The sequence below is a fragment of the Pezoporus occidentalis genome, unplaced genomic scaffold, assembly GCF_034315485.1.
Source record: "Pezoporus occidentalis ecotype Australia unplaced genomic scaffold, CSIRO_AGI_Poc_V1 ctg86, whole genome shotgun sequence".
Taxonomy (NCBI): domain Eukaryota; kingdom Metazoa; phylum Chordata; class Aves; order Psittaciformes; family Psittacidae; genus Pezoporus; species Pezoporus occidentalis.
The window spans coordinates 4,041,971-4,068,978 of NW_026916220.1; the positions used below are offsets into that span (position 1 = coordinate 4,041,971).

The 27,008-nt window shown below is 36.0% G+C and overlaps 1 protein-coding gene and 1 long non-coding RNA gene across 4 annotated transcripts; one reads left to right on the top strand and one right to left on the bottom strand.

The window, feature by feature from the left end:
- Positions 1–1,911: 1,911 nt before the first annotated feature.
- Positions 1,912–27,008, bottom strand: AP3S1 (adaptor related protein complex 3 subunit sigma 1). 3 transcript variants are annotated; one of them, XM_062604488.1, is made up of 7 exons: positions 26,868–27,008; positions 24,630–24,721; positions 22,318–22,429; positions 14,627–14,698; positions 11,951–12,058; positions 9,158–9,199; positions 2,950–3,181 (listed from the first exon to the last, which is right to left on the bottom strand). In XM_062604488.1, exons 1-6 carry the CDS (start codon positions 26,934–26,936, stop codon positions 9,164–9,166), a joined length of 489 nt encoding a protein of 162 aa, XP_062460472.1. In that variant the 5' UTR covers positions 26,937–27,008; the 3' UTR covers positions 2,950–3,181; positions 9,158–9,163. The 3 variants fall into 3 exon arrangements, with proteins under 3 accessions (XP_062460470.1, XP_062460473.1, XP_062460472.1); XM_062604486.1 differs by lacking the exon at positions 9,158–9,199 and having other exon boundaries at positions 1,912–3,181; XM_062604489.1 differs by lacking the exons at positions 9,158–9,199; positions 22,318–22,429; positions 24,630–24,721 and having other exon boundaries at positions 1,912–3,181.
- On the top strand, positions 6,968–7,301 carry LOC134156453 (uncharacterized). The gene is made up of 2 exons (XR_009961913.1): positions 6,968–7,095; positions 7,126–7,301. It is a non-coding gene; the product is annotated as an uncharacterized LOC134156453 (long non-coding RNA).

The window sequence follows — 27,008 nt, forward strand, 5'->3', positions numbered from 1 at the left end:
CTGAAGGATGACTCAAGATGACCTCCTTTTTAATATCAATTAGTGCAAAAGGTTGATATTTTATGTATACATACACACATAAATGTATATTAAGGATTGGGGAGGTGTGATTATAAAAGCATTAAAATATTTAAATTTATAATCAGGAGCTTAATCATTTGCAGCACATAGCTAATTTCCATTTTAAATCCCAAGCACTAGTTAAGAGGAGACTGAAGAAATAGAATTCAAAAGGTGTATCGTTTTCACAGAAGTGACGAATAGAAGCAAATCAGCATTGTGGAAACCCTCTGAACATTTGCAATACAAAGCAAGCCCTAGAAGGTAGAGTTAGAATACCACTTCCGTAATTTCTATCAATCAAGAATACCATCTTTCTCTGACTGGTTTAAGGCCAGCCAGTGCCAAATGACATGGTAAGAAGATACGATCTGAAGATCACATGGCAATCTGAAAACAGTTCCCTGGCAGAGGGGTGGCCAACAGGTTCAGCTACCCTGAGGAAGCCCACATTCTCATACCACCTCTTTTTATTTAAGTTAAAAAAAAAGAGAAAGCCACCACTCAGGCTTCCTCTGTGGTACCTCTTCGGCACACGAGACATCTCTCTTTGAAAGCAGCGTGGCTTTACTGTGAAAATCTTACAAAGAATTTCTTCCCATCCAAGGACTTTCTGAATAAGGAAGCTCCAGTTGTTAGCCACAGCCCTGCATTAAACAATCAGAAACAGAGAAGCTTCTTGGAAAGTCTGTTTCTACGAGCTGTCCAGAGAAGAATCCTGTCAGAAGCCATGTTGTCAGGTAGGAGAAAGGAAATATAAACAACATTAATGCAAAACACACAGCTTAAAACAAAGTCATAATTGCTAAGATCTAGTTCACAAAAATGAGTGAAAGCTTAGCTACTGATAGATAAGAGAGATGAATCTGAAATATGCTTCATGTCAAGATGCATCTCAGACATTTTCTCTAAGGATTTGGAAAAATATTTTGATTCAAGTAAATTCAGACGAGATTTCTCTGCAAGGGACAAAGTTTTAGCTACATAAGCTTACAAATCTCAAAATGAAGAGAGGGAAAAAAGTGAAACTTGGAAGAATTTCTGAAATTGTGAGTTGCTCTCACAAATAGCCAGAACACTCTACTTTCTGTAGGTAAGAGTACCATTTTGGCAGCAGCACTAACTAAAGCCTCAAAGGGGAACACTGCAGAAAATTTTCAGCATCTTTACTTTGAATGTCACACAGTCTATGCATTAAGCAGAAAAATGAAAGTTACAAAAGCAGTTAACTTCCAACAACTCCAGATTAGTACCAGCTAAACCGTCTAACTTGGGCATACTAAAAAATACTTCATGGGGAAAAAAAAAAGCCACGTTTCATTCTCCCCATTTCTTCAGTGGAAATAAGAAAGTTTTCTACTTAAACCCCACACAAAATTTCCTGAAGCCTCAAACTAAGAAAGTTAATTTTCAAGAGATATGGAGAGGACAATTTGTTTTTCAAAAACATTTATAAAATAGCATTACTTGATGCTTCTTAAATGTAGTACAAACAACATATATGAAGCTTCTTTTTCTGCTCCTTAATAAATAAATTAAAATTCTTTGGATTGTACCAGATATTCTACTTCATAAGTAATTTCTCTTTTTATCTCTCAAAAGGGACCAGCAATCGTTACTATGGATCAAACAGAAAATGTGATGTGATTCCAAGTTTATACTATGGGGTATGTCTTAACATTCAGCTCAAAGAATGCTTGATTTACACAAAATCCAAATTTCTGAAGTAACACAGGGCCTGTCAGACTAGTTCTGAAATGTGTTGCCCTTGATACAATTATTATTGTATTTTCATACACAGTATTAGGTGCATAATTTTTTGGAGAAGAAAACTTTACAGGAATCCTCAGGTATGCCAACAGTATTTTTATTGTTTATTTAAACAGACTTGTACATCACACAGAGCTTAGAAGCATGATTATAAAAAACAAGCACTATCTGCTTTACTTTTTCTTAAATCACAGAAGAGTAGAAGAGCTGAGCAACTTACACAAGAGGTGATTGCATTTAGATTTTCTGAGGTCTTGACAATACTAAGCATCTTACAAATCTAGTTCTCAAGCTACAGAATCACAAATATCACCAGTCACAGAGGCACTATTAAAAGCATCCTTATTTATCTTTCCAGAGTGTCTTTATCACCTTACTTGAAACACTCATGTTTACAGTTCTGAGCTGCCCAATTTTCTCATCCCATTGTGTACTTTTTAAATAACACACAGAAATCTTCTCAAAACAAATCAGACCATCAGAAAGTCTAATGGATTGTGTAAGTATCTTCTCAACATCTATATGTAAACAGAAGTCATCAGATCTTCAGTAAAGGCAATTTTTCCTTCAGAATAATAATGAACAGCTTTTGTGAGAAATGTAAAGAGGCAATATGTTCACACAATATCCCCATGTAATTCCTTCAGAGATTAAGCTACAACATTAATGCCTGCTACAACAGCATTTATATATACTCAACTGGCTCCATGAATAGGAAGTAACATGACTTATTGCGAAGAGTAGATTTCGGACAAACAGGTATTTAGAAGTCCAGTTTATTATTTTACTTGGACAAGAGTTTGGTGTTTTCATGCAACATTTGCACTGAAGTCTTAGATAATCATGACAACAGCAGAAATTGTTAAGGAATGCACTAATTACAGACTTCAGTGAACATACAAAAAACCTCAGCATTATAGGTTGTACAAAGTAAAGAACATCTTAAATACTTTCCCAAAATACTGCAGCAGCCAAGACACAGTGATATGCCTTACAAGGGCATAGGAATGTAATTTGGAACACATGGGAACTACCCATTTCCTTTAATTTCACAAACAAGACAAAAGCAACATTCAACTCCACACAGATTTTTAAATTATGTCTATACAGTACCTTGAATTTTATCCAAATAGTAAAAGTTAGACATGTTGTTTATTAAGTAAACAATTACGTGGTAACTCTCTGTTACATTTCTTCCCTGGTTTTACCTGGAGTAGCCATGTTATCTAAAAGAGGGCAGGTTTGGCACTTTTATACTGATGTCACCAATATTAATATTTCTTGGGATCTCTGGCAGATTCATATTCTTCACAGCTGAAACAGCCCGGGCTGGAGCTCCTGCTAAACCAGCCTGTGTATAAAGTGAGGAAAAACGCAAGTCAAGCAAAGTTGGTCACAAGAAAATTCACAAGCAATACACACAGACAACTAACTTTTCAAGTATTTCCATGGTTACACAATTATAAAGACCAGATGGTAATTGTGTTTGGAATGAAATGGGTTATTTGAAAACATTAAACCAGAAGGAGAAAACAGGTCACACATTCCTTTTTATATGGTAAGACATGTAATGTCAACTTGATGAAAAAGTATGTGGGGAGGAACAGGAGGCTTATCCAAGTGTGCGTAACATGTACATTACAGAACAGACAATCTTGAGGTATATCCCATATGCTGCCTTTTCTCTTACCTATTCTAAGAGTTTACATGACTGACAGTTGATTAATGTTGGGTTTAGGTTCAGAATATATAACCTCAAAGTAACGAGCTACTGAATGTCAGTTGAACCATATTACTTATCTAAATGACTATATATATGGATGTATACATATATGGTATTTCATGGTTGTTAAAATGAAAAGGATAAATACTTTGCTTTTGTGGCTAATAAAAAGCATGCAGAGGGATCATTTCTACAGACCAACTGGAGTAATCGATTATCCCACAGCATCAAATTAAATGCTAACATACCTGCAGCCCCCAGGCACACTGGAGCATGACAAAATAACTTGGTTATGCCAAATTAAATGTTGCAGTATCTATTTTGTATTAAAGCCCTCTACTGTGCATAGTCTCTATTTAAAACTAGAGCCTTCCTCCATAAACATGCAAGTTTTGCAATACAGAAGGAATCTCATTACTGACTCCCGTTTAGTTCTACCTTTTAGATAAAAAGACTGCTAAGTTTACACACTAAGGTATATTACTGAAATGCTAACAAACAGCATTCAGCTGTAATGATTTACAGCTCAGAGGTCTGAAGACATACAGAACAGGATCCTTCCCTGTTGCTGCTGAAGATCACCCCTTCAAAACCTTGTTATTTCAAGGACTATTAAAAAAGGCCTATCATTAAGTACTGTATTTGATGCTGTGTATAAAAAGTACTAGAACGTATGGAAATGTTTCTCCTAAAAGTTCACTTCTCTGTGTGTATTTAGAATTAGCTGTGCGGTTTTACTTCAGGCTTTCCACAAAACAGTAAACACAATTTTTGTTATTTTTGTTCTTATTGGGGAAAAAAGAAAAAAAAAAGAAAAAAATTCTGGAAGATTTTAAAAATGGCTTTATTATAAGAGTGTCAAAGACTGAGAGCATTTGCTGATAAAATAATTTTGAACAAGGAAGACAGCAAAAGAAAAAAAAAAATCCGGAAAAGTCTGAGTCAAATTTGATTCTTAAATAGTGTCAGTATGTGACTACTGCTTAAAGTATAACCTTTCCAGAGTCTTTATTTCCACTGATATTCATTGCAATTACAGGGTATAATTACTGAGTACATCTGACTTGTGCCGTGGTGCCCACGTGCACTACTGAACTATTCTCCTCAGATAACAACTCTACTTTTCAAAGGCTGTCCAAAAATAGTATTTTCTCCCTTTTACTACTCTTTACAAGAAATAAATGTAAGGTCAAATTAACATAAGAATTCCACTTAAAATAGTACCTTCTGTTTCTCTTCTCCCTTCAAAAACATAACCCATAGTCACAGTAAAACCGATTAAAGTTTCCAATTTTGAACTAACCCTTTTATATCATGTGGAAAGGCTAAAGCATCATAAATCCCTAAATTTTAGTCACAGGAGGATTCCTAGTACCAGGAACAGAGAACAGAGAGCCATGAATCATCTGTTACAATATCCCCCCTGCCAAACCCTCATATATGAGAAATGCCAGAGCTGGGTAAGGCATGTAGGGGTAGAGGAGAAAGCTCAGGATATCTTAAATCTCAAATGCAACCAAATAATTTGCTCTCACTTTGGCCCTGACATAATCCAAATTATTGGCTCTCAGAAGTACAGGCTAAGTAAAACTAAAAATGTACGAAAAGGTATTTTCAAAGACTCTTTCTCTTTGGTTTCCCTTAACATCACCAAGTCTATCAGATCATTCACTTTTTCATTTGCTGTTTCATTTTCAGTACCTTCATGAAGGGGAAAACCTGGACCTAACACTAGAAGTTTCAAGAAATCCAAGTATCCAAAATCTTCATCCCTGAGTCTGCAATATCTTAGAGGAGCAGTATGAGACACTGCAATTTATTTCTATCTATTAAAAAAGAGTGCAGAAGATACCAAGCTGCTCAGCATTGTTCTTCTACATTTGAGAACTTGGAAATATTAATTTGAAACCAAGAGGTAACTACCAGTGAAGAATTCCCAGATTAAAAAAAAAAAAAAAGCATGTCCCTTTTATTTGGTCCTATCCTTTAAATTCTGTATTCAGCAACTTTCTGAAAAGATCTGTAAGCAAAACCAGAAGTGGGGCAATGTAAACTGTTTTCCACAGAGAAGATGAGAATACTAATAAAATATTAACAAAAGCAATGAATCTGTAACTGAAACAATGGGAAAACAGGAAAGTATCTTAAGTTATGGACATGGTCCACACAAACAGGCATGGCTGGCAATTCAAGACAGAGATGCCTTCTAGGTGACTAGTATGGAGATTCCTTACCCTAATTTAATGGAAGTTTATTATTCTTAATGGACAAATAAAAGCTTTTGTACAACTGGTCATTATTTTTACCTACCTGCAGCTATCCTCTTTACACAGACTTAGCCCCTGCCTCCCGCCCCAATGGCATAGGATACAATGGAGACACAATTGAGAATTATTTAAAATACCACAATTGACATGACCCTTCCACCCTCTATACAGTCACAGCTTCCATCAGTCACATTTCACGAGGACAACTCTGGATCAGGATCAGCAAAGATCCCTGACAAAAGCACGATGAATTTCAGATTACCTCTTTTTTTTTGCCATCGGGATTGTTTTTCACTATCATACGCTGGAGTAGAGATTTTCAAACTATTACATTCTCTTCTCCTGTAATTCTCTATATTAAGTGGGTTTGTAAGTCAATATGCATAGCAGAATGTGATTTATCGCAACTAACATCAACCCTATCAAGCACAACAGTCACATACAGTATTTCTAAGAGAGAACAGTTCATAAAAATGTCTTAATGGATAAAAATGACTGAAAAGTACTTAAACTTCCAAACTGGATAGCTAATACATTATTGCAAACAAAATATAATTATACAAGTACCTTAGCACTCCTTTTTAGCATGTCAACAGTGAACTAATATGCAGTCTTCCATTTATTTATAATTTACAGAAAGTGAACTGTGCTTACGAACACAAGGTTACTACAAGAAGTACTTCCAGCCCAGTGTGCCTTTAATGAGTCTTATAGAGGTACCTGATTAAAGAGCCATCACTGTAACACTGAGCTGGATGAGTTTCAACTGCCTTTTTTGTAAAATAACTCAGTGGGTAAATTGGTGAGGTGCAAAGAAAACACTGCTTCACTTGAAAAAAAAAAACAAAACAAAACCAAAACACGTAGCAAGCTTTAAACATGCAGTGAATGATGGTTGTCTGCCACAGTAAGCGAATGACTAAAGCAAGTGAAACTGAAACTTGACATATTAATAAAATTTCAGAAATACAGTATGAATTGCACACAGCTGGTATTACAGAACACCGCATTTTTGCCACAGCTGTTTTGTATTCTCAATGTAATTTGTTATTGGAGGTTGCACTTTAATGTTAAAACACTGTGCATTAAAAATTTTAGATTCGGTTACTGTAAAAAATGCATGTAAACATGCTCATATACTTTCAGAGTGAAAAAGCTATGACATTTACATTAAAAAAAAAAAAACTATTTTAAAGGTTGGAATAGATACTTTTAATAACAGAACTTTCATTCTACTGGTCCTAGTCTACCAAGTGCCACCATGATCTGTTGTAAGTTTACTTAGGTCATTATTTATCACTGCAGGAATCCATTTTCTTAATTCTTATCATCACCCTTTTTCATAATGCCCCACTAATAACTTTATATGAAAGTGATCTCAGACACCTTGTTTTACTCTTTAAAAAGAAATGCAGATCATTTCAAAAAAGTATCGCACATCACAAACGCAGTTAATATGCATATACAGATTAAAAAAATAATATTCAAACCTCCATCCCAAACAACTCTATACAGAGCTAGCTATACCTAAAATAAACATATAAAAGTACACAGCCTACTGGAAAACAAAATAATGAAGGCTAACACTTTGCAAAATAAGCCACCCTTTTCCAGGTATTTTGGAGGTACTAGGACTTTCTGCTGCTGGTGTTTCATACCAATGCTTCTTTCCAGAACAAGTATGACTTCAAAGCAGCAGGGTTATGAAACTATGAAAGGATGCAATACATAATATAAAGGAATGATCATGTCCCCTGCTTATGAAGTTAAATAAATGAACATAATTAGAGAAAAAACAAAATGAAGTCTGCAAGTATATCAAAATGAGGCCAAACAGATAAGAAGACTTAAGACATACTCTTAGAAATTTTAAAGCATTTGAATCACAAAGAGAGTAATGGATGGGAATGATTAATTGTTTGTTTGTTTTTCATTGCCAGACCCAAAAATAAAAAAAAGAGTATGTGTGAGCAGAACAGAAAAAAAAAGAAAATCAGCTTCACACAAATTATAAAAAGAAAACAGAAATCAAGCTCCCTACTGCTACAATGAAATACAGATTGTATGTTACACGTGTTGACATATTAGGCAGAGGAAGGTCATTTGCTCAATTTTCTTCATGTGCTATAGGATACTTCAAATTTAGGTAAAGTGTTTCATACTTTCCAAAACTATTCTTAGCTAACACTTTACAACTTTGTGCTACTAAATCCAATTACAGAATCACAGTTATTAAATCTTGAAGGCATTACGTTATCTTAGATCATGTAAAAAGAGCAAAGCTATTCATAAATCAAATAAACTTCATCTGCTTAAGATTCCAGCTATTTAAGATACCTGTAGTTTGAATACACAGATACTTAAAATGAGTGGAAATTACTTTTTAAGTACTGCAATTAACATTGACTGACATTCAAACTGTTGAGCTGAACTAAATGTTACAAACAGCAAATGATGGGGGACAATGACCATAAACTGGACTTCAAAAACACATTTTCCTTCTCCTTTTTCATTTCCTTATTAATATTCATGTTCAGTGACTGCAGTTACCAAGATATCTTAAAGCAAAATCCAGTGATTCAGATTGCAAGGGCAGAAAATATACATCTGAAGTTGAATACATGCTGACGGCCCTTCTCATTTTATGTTTGATATACTTAAGGTTAGAAGATCTTTACAAATTGCACTCTTAATTTTATTCTGTATGCATAAAACTCTTTGAGTTTGTTAGGTTTGGTGTCTGGTTGGGGTTTTGGTTTTTTATTTGTTTTGGTTTTGTTTCAATTTTTTTAATGTCTTTTTTTCCTGAAACTTATTCTGACACTTCTCTTTGAAAACTGGCAAAAGTTCTTTGTTTTCATTTGGAAACACTAAATGGTGAAGCAAAAAGGTTCATATTGCCTATTTTAAGTTATCAGGTACAAAATTCTCCCAATAAGGAAGCTATTTCTATTATATCATCACACCATATTTTGTTATCTGTGTGTTCAACTTTTATTTAGATTAGTGTTGCCTTTTTTTTTTTTGTAAATATTCATATAAGTTTATATTCCTTTGTTTCTTAAACAATGATAAAAAGAAAAGTTAAATTCTAAAATGCAGGAAGAGAAATAAAATAAAAAATATGACGTCAATGGAAAGCTAGTAAAATACACTACAGCCAATAAAAAGATGAGGGAAGTACAAGAAGAAACTAGCACAAAAAGTAGGCTACAAGGACTAATATGGGTATTTTTACACATAATTTTTGAGTCTGGCCTACATAATTTATTGCCTTTGACATCATTTTGCTTTCCCTTTTTGTTAAAAGTACATTTTTTCTAAAAGTCAGCAATACCTTTGTCTACCTGTCCTGTCTGGGAGACTGAAAGATAAAGGTCTGCAAGAGAGAAGAATGGAAAGAGCTAGAAAAGATCAGGAGGTTCAGAAAAAATGAGGTCCAACTTAAAAGTCTAAATCACACGCAGTTGAACACTCCAAATAGAGAAGAGGTAGCCCAGGTTTATCCATAATACTTCCAGAGGCTCTGGATAAATTCCCAATGACCCCTCTCCCAAAAATTCCCTCCCTTAATCACAGTGATCCTTCGGCTTTAGGAGGATTTGACGAGAAATCCATTCACAGATAAACACTAAACTGAAAGGTAGGGAAATGCATTTAAGACAACATTTCTTTGGGTAGAAATAGAATTGATGTCGTAGCCCACCCAAGCAATGTAAAAGCTGGATCAGAAATCAAAGCTAGGGACTCCCTCATCATGGTTTATAGAATTAATCTTTGCTGAAAGCATTAAGAAATTTTTTGAGTTAGTAATTTTGCTCAACTACTTGTGGATTTATAAATACATTCAAATTTCTTCACTGAATTCTAACTGAAGGCCTGTTTAGAAACTTGATAACATAACTAAACAAATACCTGATATCAAAGGGCTAAATTCTGTATAATATAGGAAGCCATGTGAGCACAATAAAAAATTCATTTCTGAAAACATAGTTCAGTTACAACTTGGTTAGCTTTACCATTTCAACTACAAAAGAAAAGATAATTAAACCTTAAAGCAGCTATTTTATGGATGCAAGACAAAAGTCTAACAAGCCAAACAGACAAAAGTGAGAGTGCTGTGGCTTAGGTGGCAGCCCTATGAACTTCAGACTATATCAGTAATAATTATTACATTTTTCAAAATAATCTTTTAAATTAAAGAAAACTAAGAAGATCCACTAGTTTTGATTTCTCACTGACCAGCATTCAAAAATATTATTATTACTGATTTTGATTTACACAAAATGGGTTTGCTTATATCTTGAAAATATGTATTTAGGAAAGACATGTTCAAAGACTTACAATCTTGATCAGAAAGACAAAAGCAAAAGAAATAGCAATCAGGAAATTTCTGTGAATATACATGAAACAAATGATTAATGATCTGAGGAAACAGTTACCAGGTATTGTGAAGTATCTCAGCATAACAGTATCTCAACTGTTAAACTTGAAAAGAGTCACTGAACTAAGAAAAAGAAATTTGTGGTGAGCAGACTGCGAAATGCTCCACTTGATCCCAGTCACCAAGTGATTTAATTTATTACTGCTACTTCTTTACCTTTTATAATTCATTGCTGAATGGAAAGGAACAGATTGCTACTTGCCCTGCATACGCTCTGAACTCTACATGGCGGTTTTTTATATCTTCTACCAGCTATTTTTATACTAAAAGTATCTTAAAGAAGAATGAATTACTGATGAATAATGGAAAACAGCAAGCATTGCAGCTGGCTGCACTGAATTGATGTGTTTCAGATGAGTAATTAGAGACTGGTCTACAGTTGATTTAGTAACAATTCACATAGTTAAGAATAAATACCTTAATTAAGTGCTTTCAGGTAAAACCAATATGCACATAATACATGGTAGAACATAGTTGCTCAGTAAGTTCAGCTTCTGGGACCCTATGTTACTTTTCCATCAAATAAAGAAAAATATATGTATACAGAAGTTATATTTTGCTAAAATATAGCAAAAAGTTACAAGAATTAGGAGAAAAAAAATGCAAAATCAGGAGAGCAGTATACATTGTACCACAAAAAAAGCTGAAGAATTCATTTCTCTCTTTGTTACACTGACGTTAAAATTAGGAAGTTCTCTGGGTCTTGTCCTAAAATGTCATTTAGTTCGTATTTATGTGACCTGCATTATTTCAATCTACTCAGCTGACTTCAACTTTAGAAACAGTCTCCAATTCAAGCACAGGTTTGTTCAGAAATCTGAGTATTACACTTCAAAAATCAGATGACGTGTTCTTCTGTAGAATTGCTCTTAGCAATAAGAATTAATCACAAGCTAAGCTAAAATGTACAAATAATATTTTAGCTTACAAGAGCTGCCTAGTGATGTTAAAGGAACAGTAATATTCTGTCATAGCTAAAGTAATTCTAGAACCCTTATTTAGTCTAAGTTTTTCCTATACATAAATTCAACAACTGTTGAATTGAAAAGGGATTCCCACAACTTATGTGAGTAACCCCCACTCAGACTGCTATGGGCATACACAGAGTATCACTTTCTTACTCGAACCTACTCAGCTGAAGACCAAATGTTCAGATAACCAAAACAGAAGAATTCGTATTTACTTTGAAGGTCTAAAACTGGGCTTTCAGTCCATTTCAGTCCAATTTCTTGTTTTTCATTGCAATATTATTATTGTGATGCTAAATACGCTGCAAGAAATTTCAGGCGCTAGAAACATTCTAGCAGACAGGAATATGTAGTCTTTGTATATACACTTTAGTTCTTTACCTATTTTCATTTAACTATTAGAGTCACTAGTCCAGTGTAATAAATACACTGGAAATAAAATGTTTTCTTCAAGAGAAAGTTAGAGAACTACAGAAGTATGCCAATAACAATGGCTAACAATGCTATTATACACAAATAGCAAGAACTAAGCAGAAGCACCTCTAAGAAATTATTACTTATGATGACAGATGCAACATCCTAACCTAAAGATACATTTTTCATTTTTAGCATTAGAAGCTGTATATTTTTTACTACTGAACACAAACAGCGTTAGATAGCAAGCATTTACTGCAACCATGTTTTTAAGTTTAGAAACCACACAGTACGTCACTCTTACCTCAGATTTCTCCAGTTTATTTTGAGCATCAATCTGAGTGACAATTTCATTCATATTGGTCTCCAAAACCATTCCACCCATGACCATTTCAGCCAATATATTATGGACCTGAAAAAAGATCAAAAGAAAATTTAAAAATGCAGTATGTTCTAAATGCATCTGTACAGATCATACCCAGAGTCCTCAATACAGAAATATATATTTTGTAAGTCACTTAATGTTAGCAATTTATTAAAACCATTTGTGAACAACTTGAGGTTCATTTCTCCAATATCTTCTTGTTCATAGTTCTGCTACAAACTCATCAGCTATACCACTTCACTTATTAATAGTAGAAGAAACTTTCACCTTCATCTTTCTTTCAGGACTTGGTTTCTATCCAAGGACTATGGACAAGAGTTCCAATTAATATCCATAGCAGCAATACCTTTAAGGAGCAGGCTCTACAAGTTTAAACAAATTGCTCACACATGGATGTGTAAAAACTACTTTGGGCTACATCTATGCAGGAAGAGACACAGTGATGCTCACCTACCACAGGTATGAAGACTAGGCTTATAAGGAGAATTAACATACCTGAGCTACACCATGAACAGGAAGTTTCAGCTTTTAGGACTAAGACTAACAACTAGGTCTCAAACTGTAGGACTACATAAGCCATCTGGGGACATTAATGAAAAGGATATGTCTACATAGCCCTCTTCCCTGCAACCCTGATATGGAGATGTAAGCCCTCATTCATGAACCTCTGCTTCAAGAGTCCACATCTGCATTTTATCTAAGACTTTATCTAAGACTTTTCCTTTTTTTTTTAAGGCAGGCTTTCATATTGTAAGTGAAAATTGAGAGATAATATGTAATGTGTAATATTTAAATTCCATTATAATTCTAAGGACAAGGAACATTTTATTACTTTACTACTTTTCTGAAACAAACACACTGTACAATCTGATACTTCAAAGCATAATTCTGCTATTATTTTGGATAGTCTTGCGATTTCCTTGTGGATCAAGGATAGAAGTAAATCTCTGAATCAAACAATTCTAAAGATGAGATGCAAGTAGTATATCGAAAACTACCACACTTCCAATTTTTGTGCCATACCTCCAAAACAAAACTGAAGAGTTGTTTCCCTGATAAATCATTAGTGTCTTTCAGTATAAATATACAATTGTGTTTAGAGAAGCTGAAAACAACTCTTCCTTTCTGCCTATTGCTTCTGAGTATAGCTTTAAGAATCAAATAAATACTTAGGGGAAAGTATAACAATCCTTACTTAAATTCTTGACTCAAGGTTTCATTCATTTTTTATTTTGGAAATGGGCTGCTTCTGCTAAAGTATATAATTAGTATTTAGGCTTGAAAATGCTAGCCTAAATATCTAATCAAATTTTAGCTTCCCTTTAACAAATAGTTTTCAAAAAGAAAATATCATTTCATATCTGATACAAAGTAAAATATTCTCCAAGAAATTTAACACGCTGAAGCACCTCAGTTCTCTATATTTTATTAGAAAGATGTTTCTCATAAAGTGTAAAATAATACTTATGTGAAGGAATGCTACTGAAGGAAACATGCAACAGCGTAACAGCTCAGACAGCACAGAAGATAAAACATTCTGCAGCTGAAGATCAAACTCTTTGCCACAAAATGACTGCAGTATTTCGGTTTTTTATGCTCAGAAGCCAACGTATCAGCCACTAAAATTCTTCTGTATTTTAGTATTTCATTTTGGAAACAACCAACATCTTCCAGCCAGACTGGAAATCCTAATGATTTGTCATGAGCATGATACCAGTTTAAACACCTACTCAAGGTCATTTGCATTTCACTGTCTGGTCACAGTACAAACGCTTCTTCCGAAAGAACTTCCTGATTTTTAAACAAACTGAGTCAGTTCTAAATGGTTATTTCAGATACCTAACTTGTTACTGTTACTGTTTTCAGTTCACTTTTAGTGATTGTCTTACTTTCCTTTTGCATCTTTTGCTCTTGATACAATAAAATTTTCACAGATGGGGAAAGGTGACCGCACAGAAAGGAGCAGTAGGCACAAAATGCAACCGAAGGAATAAATTCTGTATATTCAATTCTCAGCCTTGTGAGTTAATACTCCAAGAGGTGCCAACAACCTTTTAAATAAAAGACTACTTTAGTAATTCCTTTAGTATTACCATTTCTCAAAACTAGCTTAATAAATAAACCACCTGTTCCTGATAACTGGGAATATTCAAACAAGACTGGCTCTGAATGGCTGAAAAAAGACATAATGCCTGTTTGAAATTTAGAAGAGAAAGATTCACACAGCATTTAAATTACATAATCATAGCATCTGAAAGGCAACTACCAGCCTTAACTGGGAAACCCTGTAACAGTTTCAGTTGTGAGGAATATAATACTTAACCGTAAACAAAACAGATTATTTCTTGAAACTAAGTCCTACTCTGAGAATATCTGATGTCTCCAATTTTACAATTATATGTGCAGTAACACCATGCAAATCTCCCATATTATTATTTTTCCTCAGAAAAAACAGTTTTCAAGTCTTAAAAATAGTATGTTGAAACTTTCTAGATCCGACAATAAAATTGGACTCGCTGCAGAGTTTAATACCAAGTATCAGTTGAACCAAACATTTTACTTGACAAGAAGTATTACAGGAGTTCACCACAGTACCTTGTCTACATGGAAAATTAAATCCAGTTCACACACATTTTCAAAACATTTGTCTAGTGTCTCCACAAATACCTGCAAAAAGGAAAAAAAGCCAGAGGTCAAACTTAACAGAAACTCAATAGTTTCATCAGGGCAGATTTAGGGCATTAAAAGCATCTATAGAAATTATGTGGTTAACATTATTATGCCAACAGTATGTTCTCCGCAGAGGGCAAAACTGTATGCACAATTCAGTTTATGTTACAACACCACTAAAAATCAGAGTTTTAAACAATACGTGCATCATCTATGCTATAATTTTCTCACCTGTGATTCAAAGTGTTCCTTCCCAATCCAACCCAATTATTAAAAAAAATCAGCTAATTTTTCCATTATTATTATTGTTGGTTTTGACAATTACTATGTTGTAGGCATCTCCTGGTCAACCAGACTACTGTTAACTACTTCGCAGTACAGAGACACATAAGCAATAAAAACTGTCAGCATCATGCAAGTTTGTCAGCATTATGGCTCCTGGTAACTAGAGCAGCTTTCGCCTGGTTTATAGACCTGCTGAATTCAGGATGAACCAAAGGAAAAGGCAGCTGTCCTAACTGTCTTAATGTCACACCTGCTGATCCTGTCAGGCATACCACCAAATAAATTTAGAGAAGTCCAGCAGTTTGTACCCAGGCAAATAACCCCTCCCTGAACCTAGAATGTAAGCACACAAAACAGAAAAAATCAAAGCAACTGCTGAAGCCTGGCCACTGATGATCTTTGCCAGATATGAACTGCACGTTATGATGCTCCAGATATTTCTGTGACAGATTTCCTGGCACTCAGCCAGTATTGGTACACTAATTGCATCCCAGATTTCAATTAGGCCTGATAATGAAAAGATGATTGTACTTGCACTTGTGAAGCTCCTGAATGCTTCACTCAGAACAATGTCCTTGTGGAAAGTACTGACAAGACTCCAGTCCTAGAGAGGTATAAGCAGTTCCCTTATGCAAGGGATAACTCCTATTCAGATGAGATGTCAAGACTTCCAAGTTAAACATATGTTTTATTAACGACAAATAAGTAAGATGCAACTTGTGGGAAATTCTGACTTCAGTTTTGTTTCAAGACTGTTTTGTCACAATACGCATTTAATATTTTTTATTTAGTTGTCACTGTCTTTTTTTCTTTTTTTTTTTTCAGTACTAACCTCAAACCCTAAGGCAGAAATATGGAAGAAATATGGTCTCAATTCTCTCTCTTTTCAACATGGTTTATTAATCCTATCTTAGTCTTTGAGAGGAACCAGATTTCAAACTGCTTAGGCTCAGAGAAATAAGAATAAGAAGCCGTGTTTTGCTTGACAAAAATTATAGAATAGTTTAGGTTGGAAAAGACTTTAAGATCATCAAGTTCAACTGTTAATCTAACACTGCCAAGTCCACGACTAAAACATGTCACTGAGCAGCACATCTAGACATCTTTTGAGTCACCAGGAATGGTGACTTAAGTACTTTCCTGGGCAGCCTGTTCCAGTACCTGACAACCTTTTAGGTGAAGAAATTTTTTCTAATACCCAGTCTAAGCCTCCCCAAAGCAACTTGAGGCCACTTCCTCTCATACTACCACTTGTTACTTGGGAGAAGAAACTGATCCCCACATCTCACTACAACCTCCTTCTAGGTAGCTGTAGAGAGTGATAAGATCTCTCCGAACCCTCCTCTTCTCCAGACTAAACATACCCAGCTTCCTCAGCCATTCCTCATCAGGCCCTTCAGTAGTTTCACTGCTCTTCATTATGCTCCAGGCCCTTCAGTAGTTTCACTGCTCTTCTCTGGACCTGCTCCAGCACCTCAGTGTCTCTCTTGTAGTGAGGGGCTCAGAAGCAAACACAGGATTGGAGGTGCAGCCTCACCAGTGCCAAGTACAGGGGGATGACCACTGCCCTGGCCCTGCTGGCCACACTGTTTCATCAGAAAAGAAGCCATTGGCCTTCTTAGCTGCCTGGGCACAAGCTGGCTCATGTTCAGAGGCATCAATCAGCACCTCCAGGTCCTCTTCTGTGGGCAGCTTTCCAGGCACTCTTCCTCCACCCTGTAGCACTGCATGAGGTTGTTGTGGCCCAAGGGCAGAACCCAGCGCTTTGCTTCGTTAAACCTCATACCACTGGCTACAGCCCAATGATTCACTGTCCAGATCCCTCTGCAGAACCTTCCTACCCTCCAGCAGATCAACACTTCCACCCACCCTGGGAGCTTCACTCTACCTTACCTACTGCGGGTGCACTCTATCCCCTCACCCAGGTCATTGCTAAAGATATTAAACAGAACTGGCCCCAGTACTGAGTCCTAGGGAACAACACTTGTGACCAGCCACCAACTGGATTTAACTCCATTTATCATGGCTCTTTGTGGATAAAACGACTGCTTCTATAGGCAAAGATTTATGTCTGCAGACCCCGTGAAACAGGCCTACACGATATTAGCCATTTACAGTCGTCTACTTTGGATATCCACGAAGAAAGATTATTTTCACATCTGAATCCCTGATCTCAGATCCTGCTTGCATTTATTCTCCTGTAACAGAGAGGAGGATCACCATTTGTTGTTTTTATAACTACTATTATCAAACTACATCTAACTGATGTTCTATGCATTCAGAACAAAGATTATTCTTTAATACCAAAATACCAATTCATAACTTAAACCAGGAACAAACAGCATTTTCACAGGCAGACTCAAGACAGCAAGGTTCATTGACAACAGTTAACTAAGTAAATGAAAGCTTCAGTGTAATTTAACAGAAGCACAAAGCAAAGCAGATTTTCCTTCAATTAGCTGTTAATCTGTTGTGATGAAAACGGTTGTGTAAAGAAGAAATGTGAGCAAAGTGAAAAACTTACAAGTTAAGCAGAACAAACTACACAGTTCACAACTATGTACAGCAAGACAAGTGACCAGAGATGTTCTCTTACTTTACTTGAACCTTAGGAGAATGTGGTTACAAGGACAATGCTGTTTGATAGCAACTGCAGGAAGAAGATTGGAAATAGATTGTAAACATTACCCTTATCCAAAGGTTTTAGTTACAGAAGCTAACAGTTTGATGCCATTAAATATATATATATATTCCTCATATACATCACCAAGTTTGCACATGAATTTACATACTCATTGACATCCATCTAGTTCTTTAGAAAATAAATGAACATGTTAAAAACTCAAAAATTCTCATAAAAGGCCCTTGCTAATCTCTATTTAGTAGCAGCTTGTATGTCCACACATCAACAAGACATACGTTTCATTCTTCTGACCTTCTTCCAGTAACTAGGTCTTCTCCTATAAGAACACCTGAATCACAGTTACAATGGTTACTTTTAAACCTTTGTCCATTACATAGTGACAACACAACCCACTGAATCAAGCCACAGATCTCTGCTTGATGAATGACCAGTAAAATGTATAAAGCATTTTTTATTCTAAGGGAAATCAGCAGGCACTGAGTATTCTTCAAAGAGATTTTTCACTGGCTAAGGATTTCTCACAGAAATTTCAGAAACTTCCTCAATCTTCCATTCACGGAGAAGAGTACAGAGTAATGTCAGCACTGACAAGGTATACATCCATAATGAGCAACTAGTCTTTAAAAGCATTAGTCTGCAAGGTGAAGTAGATTTTCCACACTAACACTCCTTAACCTACCTAATTTAACATGTCCTCAAATAATCAATATGGTAAATAAAATTAAAGCCTTCAGCATAATTTTAGCCGAGAGTCAAGTGAATTGCACACTGCGGCAAGCAGTGATAGAATTCAAGTACTTCAGTAATTGCTCGAGATGCTGCAGCCACAATATCCAGAAGAAAAAAAAAACACCAATTGTTTTGGGACACACGCACACCCTCCATACACCAGTTCAAATGAGCCTTGTGATGTTCTCGGAAAAGAACCACAAATAAGAGTCAAATAGCAGGAAAATAAGGATACATGGAATATAGGCACAATGTATTACTAGCTCCCCCTTGTGCTTAATTTTTTAAATCATAATCTTTCAAAGAAATACGCAAGCATATCCCCATGGAAGTAAAAAGGGGTGGAGTGGGGGGTGAGGAGAACATAAGAAAATAAAATGAAAAATAAAAAAGTGGGGAAAAAAATATGAAAAACCCCACACTTTTGTAGTAACTATGCTTTAACAAAGCCAGATACACACCTACAGAGTAAGGTACATGAAGCAAAATACCAAATTGTTATTGGATATATACAAGCTTCCTATAAAGAGCAGCATGTCAAAACATAAAACACCTCTTTACCATGAAGGGCTTTTTAGGTCAGTGTGGCTTTTTTGTTCTTAATTCCTGCCCTTTGCTTTTCACTGAACTCTAAAATAAAATAATAGTGTTACCTGAGAAGTATTTCGTGATTTTTCTGCTGTCAAAATAGGTATCCCAGTCATATGCCTCTCCCTGTTTCTTACCGAACATCCTTACCTTGATAGGCTATACACAACTTTTCATGGAAGACTGATCTCATACTTAGCTGCTTATTGAGTCAACATGTCTTGGAAGTACATCAGTGTGCTAAACTCCTAAAAAATGTGCAGTTGTTATAAGTTTTATGTCCCTAGGCTAGTTAGGCACCATTTAAATGTCACTCAACTTTTCCACATGGCAGTCTACAGCTAGTTATATTTTCTTATGTAATTTCCATGCGCTATAACCTTACACTTCACAGGCTAATGAGAAGAGTCTGAAATAACTACAACTAATGAATTAATTTACACTGAATCCAAAAGACTGCAAAACCTATCAAAAGCATAGCACAAATGCTGATGCATCTCCCATCCAATTAATCAAAAATAAACAGACTCTTGTGCTTATTAAAAAAAAGAAAGAAAATGGACAAATCTTAACAGTATGAATTTGCCTGAACTGTTCAAACACATTTAGTTTGAAGACAGTACAAAATCTGAGGCAGAGTGTATGATCTGCAACACATACAGTGTTGCAAATTTAGCCTGGACCAGTGTTGCAAAACTGAGCCTGAACCAAGATGACTTGTGAAACAGTTCTGACCTAATGGTGATGTTAACAGGCCTTCACGTAAGTACCTTAAGTATTACAACAAAATCTTTATGCTGAAAATAACTGCAGAATGAATATGTAATCTAAGCTACCACAGACTTACTCAGTTTACAAGAGAGAAAACCCTTAAATTCTGGGTTCATTTCACCAGTTTATTTTCATGAGATCATAATCTGGCCCTTCACATAACTACTTAAACAGTTCGGTATATGTATTATCTATAACAAATTCCAAATGGCTTACTCTTACCTGTGTTTTCTCTGAGCTATAGTAAACAAAGATGTAAGAAAGTGGTTCAACACTTCTCAACAAAAAAAACAAAAACCCAGACAAAACGTATTTGCTTGAGTAGATGTATATGTGTATATACTGCCAATCTGCATTGCAACTGAGGTTGAGATGTGCTAATAAACCTTGAGGGCACTTTTCCAGTGCAAGATATATTTAAATTTGATTGCTATTGCTAAGAAATTAAACAGATCCTTCCTGCGAGCCAGACTGGAAAGAAAAATATTTAATTGATCTCTGTATACTTTCTACTACAATCAAATGGTTGAATTACAGTGACCTAGACAAATGGGAATAATGAACAGCTGCTGGTCCTATGGTGAGACTATTCATAAACAAAATCATGTGGGTAAGAAAAAAGTAAAGTATTTCTATAAATAGAAATAGTATTCTTACTATTTCTGATTCCTTCAAGTAATTATACTGACAAGTAACTAAACATTGGAGCGTAATGAAAACGATGATAAAGACTGAGAGATTATAATCCATCAAAGTATTTCTGGTACAAGAAGCAACACAATTTAAAGAAAAGTTTAACATCTCCCTAATCCAGAGAATTTGAGGGCAATCTGGATCTACTGTGCAGAAGGGCACTAAATACTGAAGAGCAGCTTTCAACACTAACAGGTGACCATGAGAAGCTATACAGATCCAAGAAAGGTCTGCAGGGAACTGTGATGCCTTTAAGACTCACACTGCTTTCTTCAGTGAAATAATTAATAGATACAGGCCCATTTTTCAGGATACCACAGATTTTACTTATGTAATAAACTAATAACCTTGATGTGCAAGGTTCTGAAAGGCTTAGTAGTAAGTGAATCATACATATACACCCAAGACCCATTTTATGTAATGACATACATCACATCATGCTGTGAAACTATTTTTTGCTACATCTGACTACACTAAAAATCATCAGTGAAATTGTTTATGTGCAAATTTGAACTTGGAAAATTCACTGGTACAGTCAGAGCTCTCTTGACATGTGTTCATATTACCAGGCCTAATTTTGTTGGTGAGTAGATACAGACATATTTAACAGTTTAAATCACAACTGCTGTATTGGGAGCCTTGCAGAAGACATTGTATTGAAGGAGTCTGTGATCTATAGGCTTGAGTGTGCTCTAATAGGCTTCAGAAGCCTGTATCTTATTAATGTGATCTTTAACTTATGTCTTTGGGAAAGGTGAACTATAGTTGTGTCAAAGAGTGGAATGCACTGATCCTGACCAAGAGACTGTTAGGAGTTAGTGATCCAAGTTAACAAACTGAGTAGGCACAGGCCTGTGCTGTGCTGCACAAACTCCTTGGCTGCAAGATAAACTCAGCCCGCTCACTGTAACAGAGGACCCTGCAGGAAGCTCCTGCTTGGTATCAGTGACTGCACCACTTGTATGACCTTGTCTGTACCTCAAACTGCAGCAGGAAGTTGTCATGAGAACTCCCTTTAGGTAAAGAGTTGTTTTCTTGTGAGGAAGTTATGTAACGGCTCAAAGGTCCAATAAAGGAAGAGCATCCCTCCATGGACAGGGGACACTCTGCACAGCACACTGTGAGAAAGTCCACCTGGGTTTTCACCATTGATGCTGCATGAATATGGGATACAGCAAGGGTTGTAAGATTTATTATCTACATTCCTATTCTTAATTCTGTTTTACTAAACAGTTAACTAACTAAGTCATTTTAATTCTTATTGAGACTCAGAAAGAAACTCTACTTCTTTCTCCTAACTTCTCCCCGCCCACCTCTCAGTGCAGAACATATGACTAGGGCAGCATTTCCTCTCGTTTTCTAAGGTATATCTGCCCCAAAGCTCATAAACCACAAGGAAATTTTCATCCAAAAAAGTTCTGGATGTGTTAATCCATTATATATTTGTAGTGAATACATACATATGCATATATATGTGTATGGCTGTGTGTCTATGTGTCTGTGTGGGTACATAAAGACACAGAGAGAACCTTATCTATCAAGGTTCTCATAATCCAAATTTCTCTAGCAAATGTTTGAACTGCACCATTTTTTTGCCTGCAGAACAAGGCATTGAAAAGCTGCACCAAAAAAACAGCTGCTGATTTTTCAGTCAGTTCCAAACAACCTGTTTCCTTCCTTTTTCATCAATTTGGGAAATAATTTTTTCAGAGACAGTCCAGAAAACAGAAATAAACATACTATCAAAAAATACTTTCTGATTGCAAACAACTTCATGTGTGTTCACAGTATGAAAGCCACCTTCCCTTCCAAGTGTCACAGAAAAAAATACAGCTAAATATTGAAGCTCTCAAGTACTCAGAAGTTCACTTACTAAAAAAAAACAAAGCAGAAAAAAAAATCTTACTTGTATGAGGTCTAAAATGCCAAGCTCACTTTCTGAAGAATCCACACAGAAGACAAAATACAAGGTGGCATAGTGTCGGTAAATTAGTTTGTTGTCAGATCCACCTATTAATCTAAACAGGAAAAAAACCAGGAAAGCTTAGTTAGCCTCTCAGGATAAGCTGGGGAAATCCTCACAGTTATTCTAGTTAATAGGAGACCTATTGTTAATGGTTGGCTGGAACTTTCCCAAATCCAACCGTACCACAACTTTTATTTTGTGATATAATTACGTTGGAAGAATACTAGGTACCAAACAGCCCAAATTACATTTATCACAGAAGCACAGTTATTGTTATCCATATGGATATTAATTATATCAACATATGCACCATTTTATTAAAATCAATTAAAAAAGATAATGCAGTGTCATTAAAAAAAAAAAAAGTATTGAATGTACTTCCATTACACACTAACAGGCACCGTACAAGGATTAATCTGCTTTACAGATTAACAGAGCACATGTCTATGAATTCTTCCCTGCCCTTCTCCGAGCGGCATCAACAGGAAACTATAACATAGACTGGCATTTGGATTACAGAAATAGCCTTAAGTCAGGTTTATGATCCACTTAATAACAAAGAACAGGTAACACTCACATGCTACAAAATGCTTGGTATCTTAAGAAATAACACTGTACTACAACCAATAGTTTGTGATACAATGATAAAGTCACAGAAGCAATTAAGTTTTTATGGACTCACTAATCATCAAGTTACTAAACAAGAAGATAAGAGGTCTGAACAGGTATTTCCTTCCACTCTTCTGCTACAGCCTTCCCAAAGAAGGTACATAAATCATGTTTCTTCAGATCACTAACATTTGCTTTGAGCAATAGGAGGCTCATTCAAATAGAAACGAAAATATTTTGTAGCTTGAAGCTTGTGCTATGTATATAATTCTTCCTTAATCCTGTACCAGAACTGAATCACCCATCTGGAGTACCATGTCTCATCCCTTTATCACAGGGAGAGAATACTTAAATAAATAAAAAGAACAAGAAATCTTTTAGGACACTTTTGCTTCAGCTCATTGTTTTGCATTAATGCTTGGGTGATGGGAGGGAGAACCCTGAAGAGCAAGAACTATGTTTAAGAAGTATCAAACAAAAATATTACAAAAAAAAATGTGGCAGTGGAAAGAAATGGCAAATATTTGTGCTTTATTTAGCCAATTCTTCCAAATACTTCACTTCACAGAGTTAGCGTATATATAAACTGTTGAGGCCTTTGGGTAAAGTGCAAACTACAAAGTGATCCCTGTCCTGGAAAAACAAAAAGTACTGAAAAAATATATTGATATGGTAACTCTGGAATTGAGCAGTAGGAATAAAGCCAGAATTGTATCTTCTGTCTTAGTTTCTTTCTGTTGCACAGCTGTGATTTTTTAAAAAAGGCTCCAAACGGCTTGTCTTTCACTTACACAACTCAGGCCAGCATGTTCCAGCCTGAAATCACCTCCAAGAACCTAAAGACAAATCAACATTTGCACAACTGGAAGAGAACTATTTTAGTTTAAAAAAATAATAAAAAAAAATAATCAGGAATCGTCTTGATCTGACATGGTACAGGTAAGCATTTAACTGACTCTGCACCAAATTTAGGCATTAGCATACTAACTTTCAGTTACCAGAAATTTCCACAATTACAGTACTTAACAGGCTGTGACAATCTCTGTTTAGACTGGAGACCATGGGCATACTCTATTGTGACCACTTTTCCTAGAAGGTGGTTTTGTAACTATTTAATCTTGATGACGAATATCTCAAAATAAAACACTTCCATCTCAGAATTCATTCTCTTCAACTAAAGCAAAACCACATTAGAAAAAACAACATGATGATTCAAGAAATAATATTTTGTGTGTGTCTTCCAGAGACAGAAGACGTGTGGCTTTCCTCCTACCTTACTCTATCTAATGAAAGAATCTTGGTTTCTGAATGGAGACTGGAAATTCCTAGCTTGATTTAGGGAAAATGGTTAGGTATCATCTGCCTGTTTCTTTGCCATCTTGTGTCTGAAACAATTATAGCACTAGATATGGCACTGTGTCAGTTACTGCTCTAGAAAAAACAGTTTTACTGCCTAACTCATATTGATACATACATATATACATGTATATGTATGCTTCAGTTAGTAAAGAATATGTATGTGCAACATATTAGTCTTTCTGTATTAAAATATCTCAAGTGATGCAGCATTTACATTAGAACTGTACAAACAAGTGTATTATAATCACAAGTAATTATATTTGCTAGCCAGTATTTATACTTACAATCCTCCTTCTAGGAAGTTACAGACATTTTCATCACGTTTTGATACTAAGTGGAAAGTTTCTCTGATAACTTGTTGCTGCGTATCTTCACTCTATGAAAAAAAACACATTTTGCTATCAAGCTAAAATGGATTCATTAACAATGCACACCATTCACATCTAATAAATACAACACAAGGTATATAGCACCCTCAAATGATTTCTGAAGCCTCAGATCTGCCAATTTACAAGCTGCATATCACTGTTATCATTTCAGCACAAAATGATATTTTTGCAGGTCACAAAAGAATACATTACTGATAAACAACTGTAGAAAAAAAGTTACTGTTTTTAAGAAACTTCTAAGGAAAAATAAATTCTAAAAACAGTTTCTTCAAGTGAACAGAAAGTCTTCTCAAATATTATGAAATTTTCTTATCTCCACCATAGCCTGAGCAACTTCAGACATACTTTGAAAACTACTTTAGAAAGTGGATGCTTCCCCTTGCAGGAAAAAAAAAAAAAAAAACATGAGATTTGCCTCCAGTACTGGTTCAATCGATATTAAAGTATGTGTAAGTTTCAAAATGACCATAAATAAACCTGTCTCACTGAAGCCACACTCAAAAAGATAACCAAGACAACTGTACTGGTCTCTGTGCACCACAAAGCTTTAGGGAAATCACCTGATCACATAATTTTAGTCTCATGTGCTGTATTTTTGTGGAGACACAAAAGTAGACACATTTGAATGGAAAATGACAACGGAAGTTAACTGTTTCACACTGATACATGCTCTGTATACCTTTCCAAAGTGTTTCACTTACTGGTTACCTCCACACAGAGGAAAAAAAAATAAAACCAATCAACTTCTCTAGTAAGTTCCTGTAGCTCTGCATTGGAAGTGACCAAGAATAGAGTGGGAATGCACACAAGGGTGTAATGATTTTGGTTGGGATAGTTTTCTTCTTAGTACCTGGTGCAGGACTCTGTTTTGGCTTTAGTCTGAGAACAATGCTCCTAACACACCAATTTTTAGTTGCTGCTACATAATGCTGACCCTGATCAAGGACTTTTCAGTTACACCATGACAAAGGGCAATGCTTATCATGAAAATTAAAATATACCGTTTTAATTTTTAAATCAGAAAGAGTAAATACAGAAAGATATCCACTTGGTAACCCAGAACTGGGACAAAGAAGAAAATGGGTTAACAAACAAGTATTAGTATTTCCCAGTATTGCCGTTCTAAAGAAAAGGGATCAAATTCAGTAGCCCATAGCAACAACTTCTGTCAGTTACACTCCTCCAATTAAAAGCCTGACTGTGGAAACAGAAGTGTCACAGTTATCATTTCTGCTTCAATATGCAGAAGTAAGATACACCCCTTCCAATAAATATGACTTCTGTAGTAGCCAGAACTGAAAGTATGTAGCCATAAAACCAAGTCAGCAATAGCACTACTGAACAAGAATATTTTGTTTACACTATTTGGGGATGCATCAGTCGTTTTTTGTGTTTTAATGCCCAAGGTTTAATGCCCAGAGCTTAGTTTATCTGCTAGCAGATACACTACATGATAAAAACACTGCCTTAATTTTTTTTTTTTTATCCTTGAATGACATTAATTGTTTCCACGTCTCAATTCTCTGTGGCTGCACTTCCATTCAGTTCAAGCCCTTGTGCTGCATTTTCAGACCTGCCTTGCTACTTGCCTTCTCCCCAGTAACAGAATATACTTTTCTATTCCATCACATTTCTTTTTCATGTCAACTATATTTTTACAGTATTCTGAAAGTTTCCAAGGGAAGAGGCTCTGCTTATTTGTGAATCTGTGAATCCCATAAAACCCATCTTCGCATTTCTGACACCCTTGCCACAGCACTGATATATGCCGCACTAAATCAGAGACGCCGATTAGGCTAAAAATCACGGCAGCTCGGCGCTTCCACAGATAAACTCAGAGAACCGAGCCCGCCGCGGAGCAAAACTCCCTTCCTCCACCCTCAGTGTGCCAAAGGGTAATTTCCAGAGAAAAGAACGGTGTCTGGAAAACCAGGTTTCGGAACGTCATTTCCCTTACCGATACCCAGCACACCCATTTCCCCACGCCCTGAGCCCTGAATCGCGGAGCAGCAGTCACCACGATTCACCCCAGGCAGTGGGGCAGGGCCGGAAGAGTTCCCGGTTACAACCGCCCCTCACATCTCCCTTCCCCAGGCCTGGTGACAGGCCCCGCGCGGCCGCGGCCTCCCGTACATAGCGCTGGTAGAACTTGGATAGCCGCGGCTTGCCGTGGTTGTTGAAGATGAGGATGGCTTTGATCATGGTGGGGCGGCGGCCGCCGGGATCGCTGCCCCTGCTCCTCCTCCTGCCCGCCCTTCACGCCCCACTCTCAGG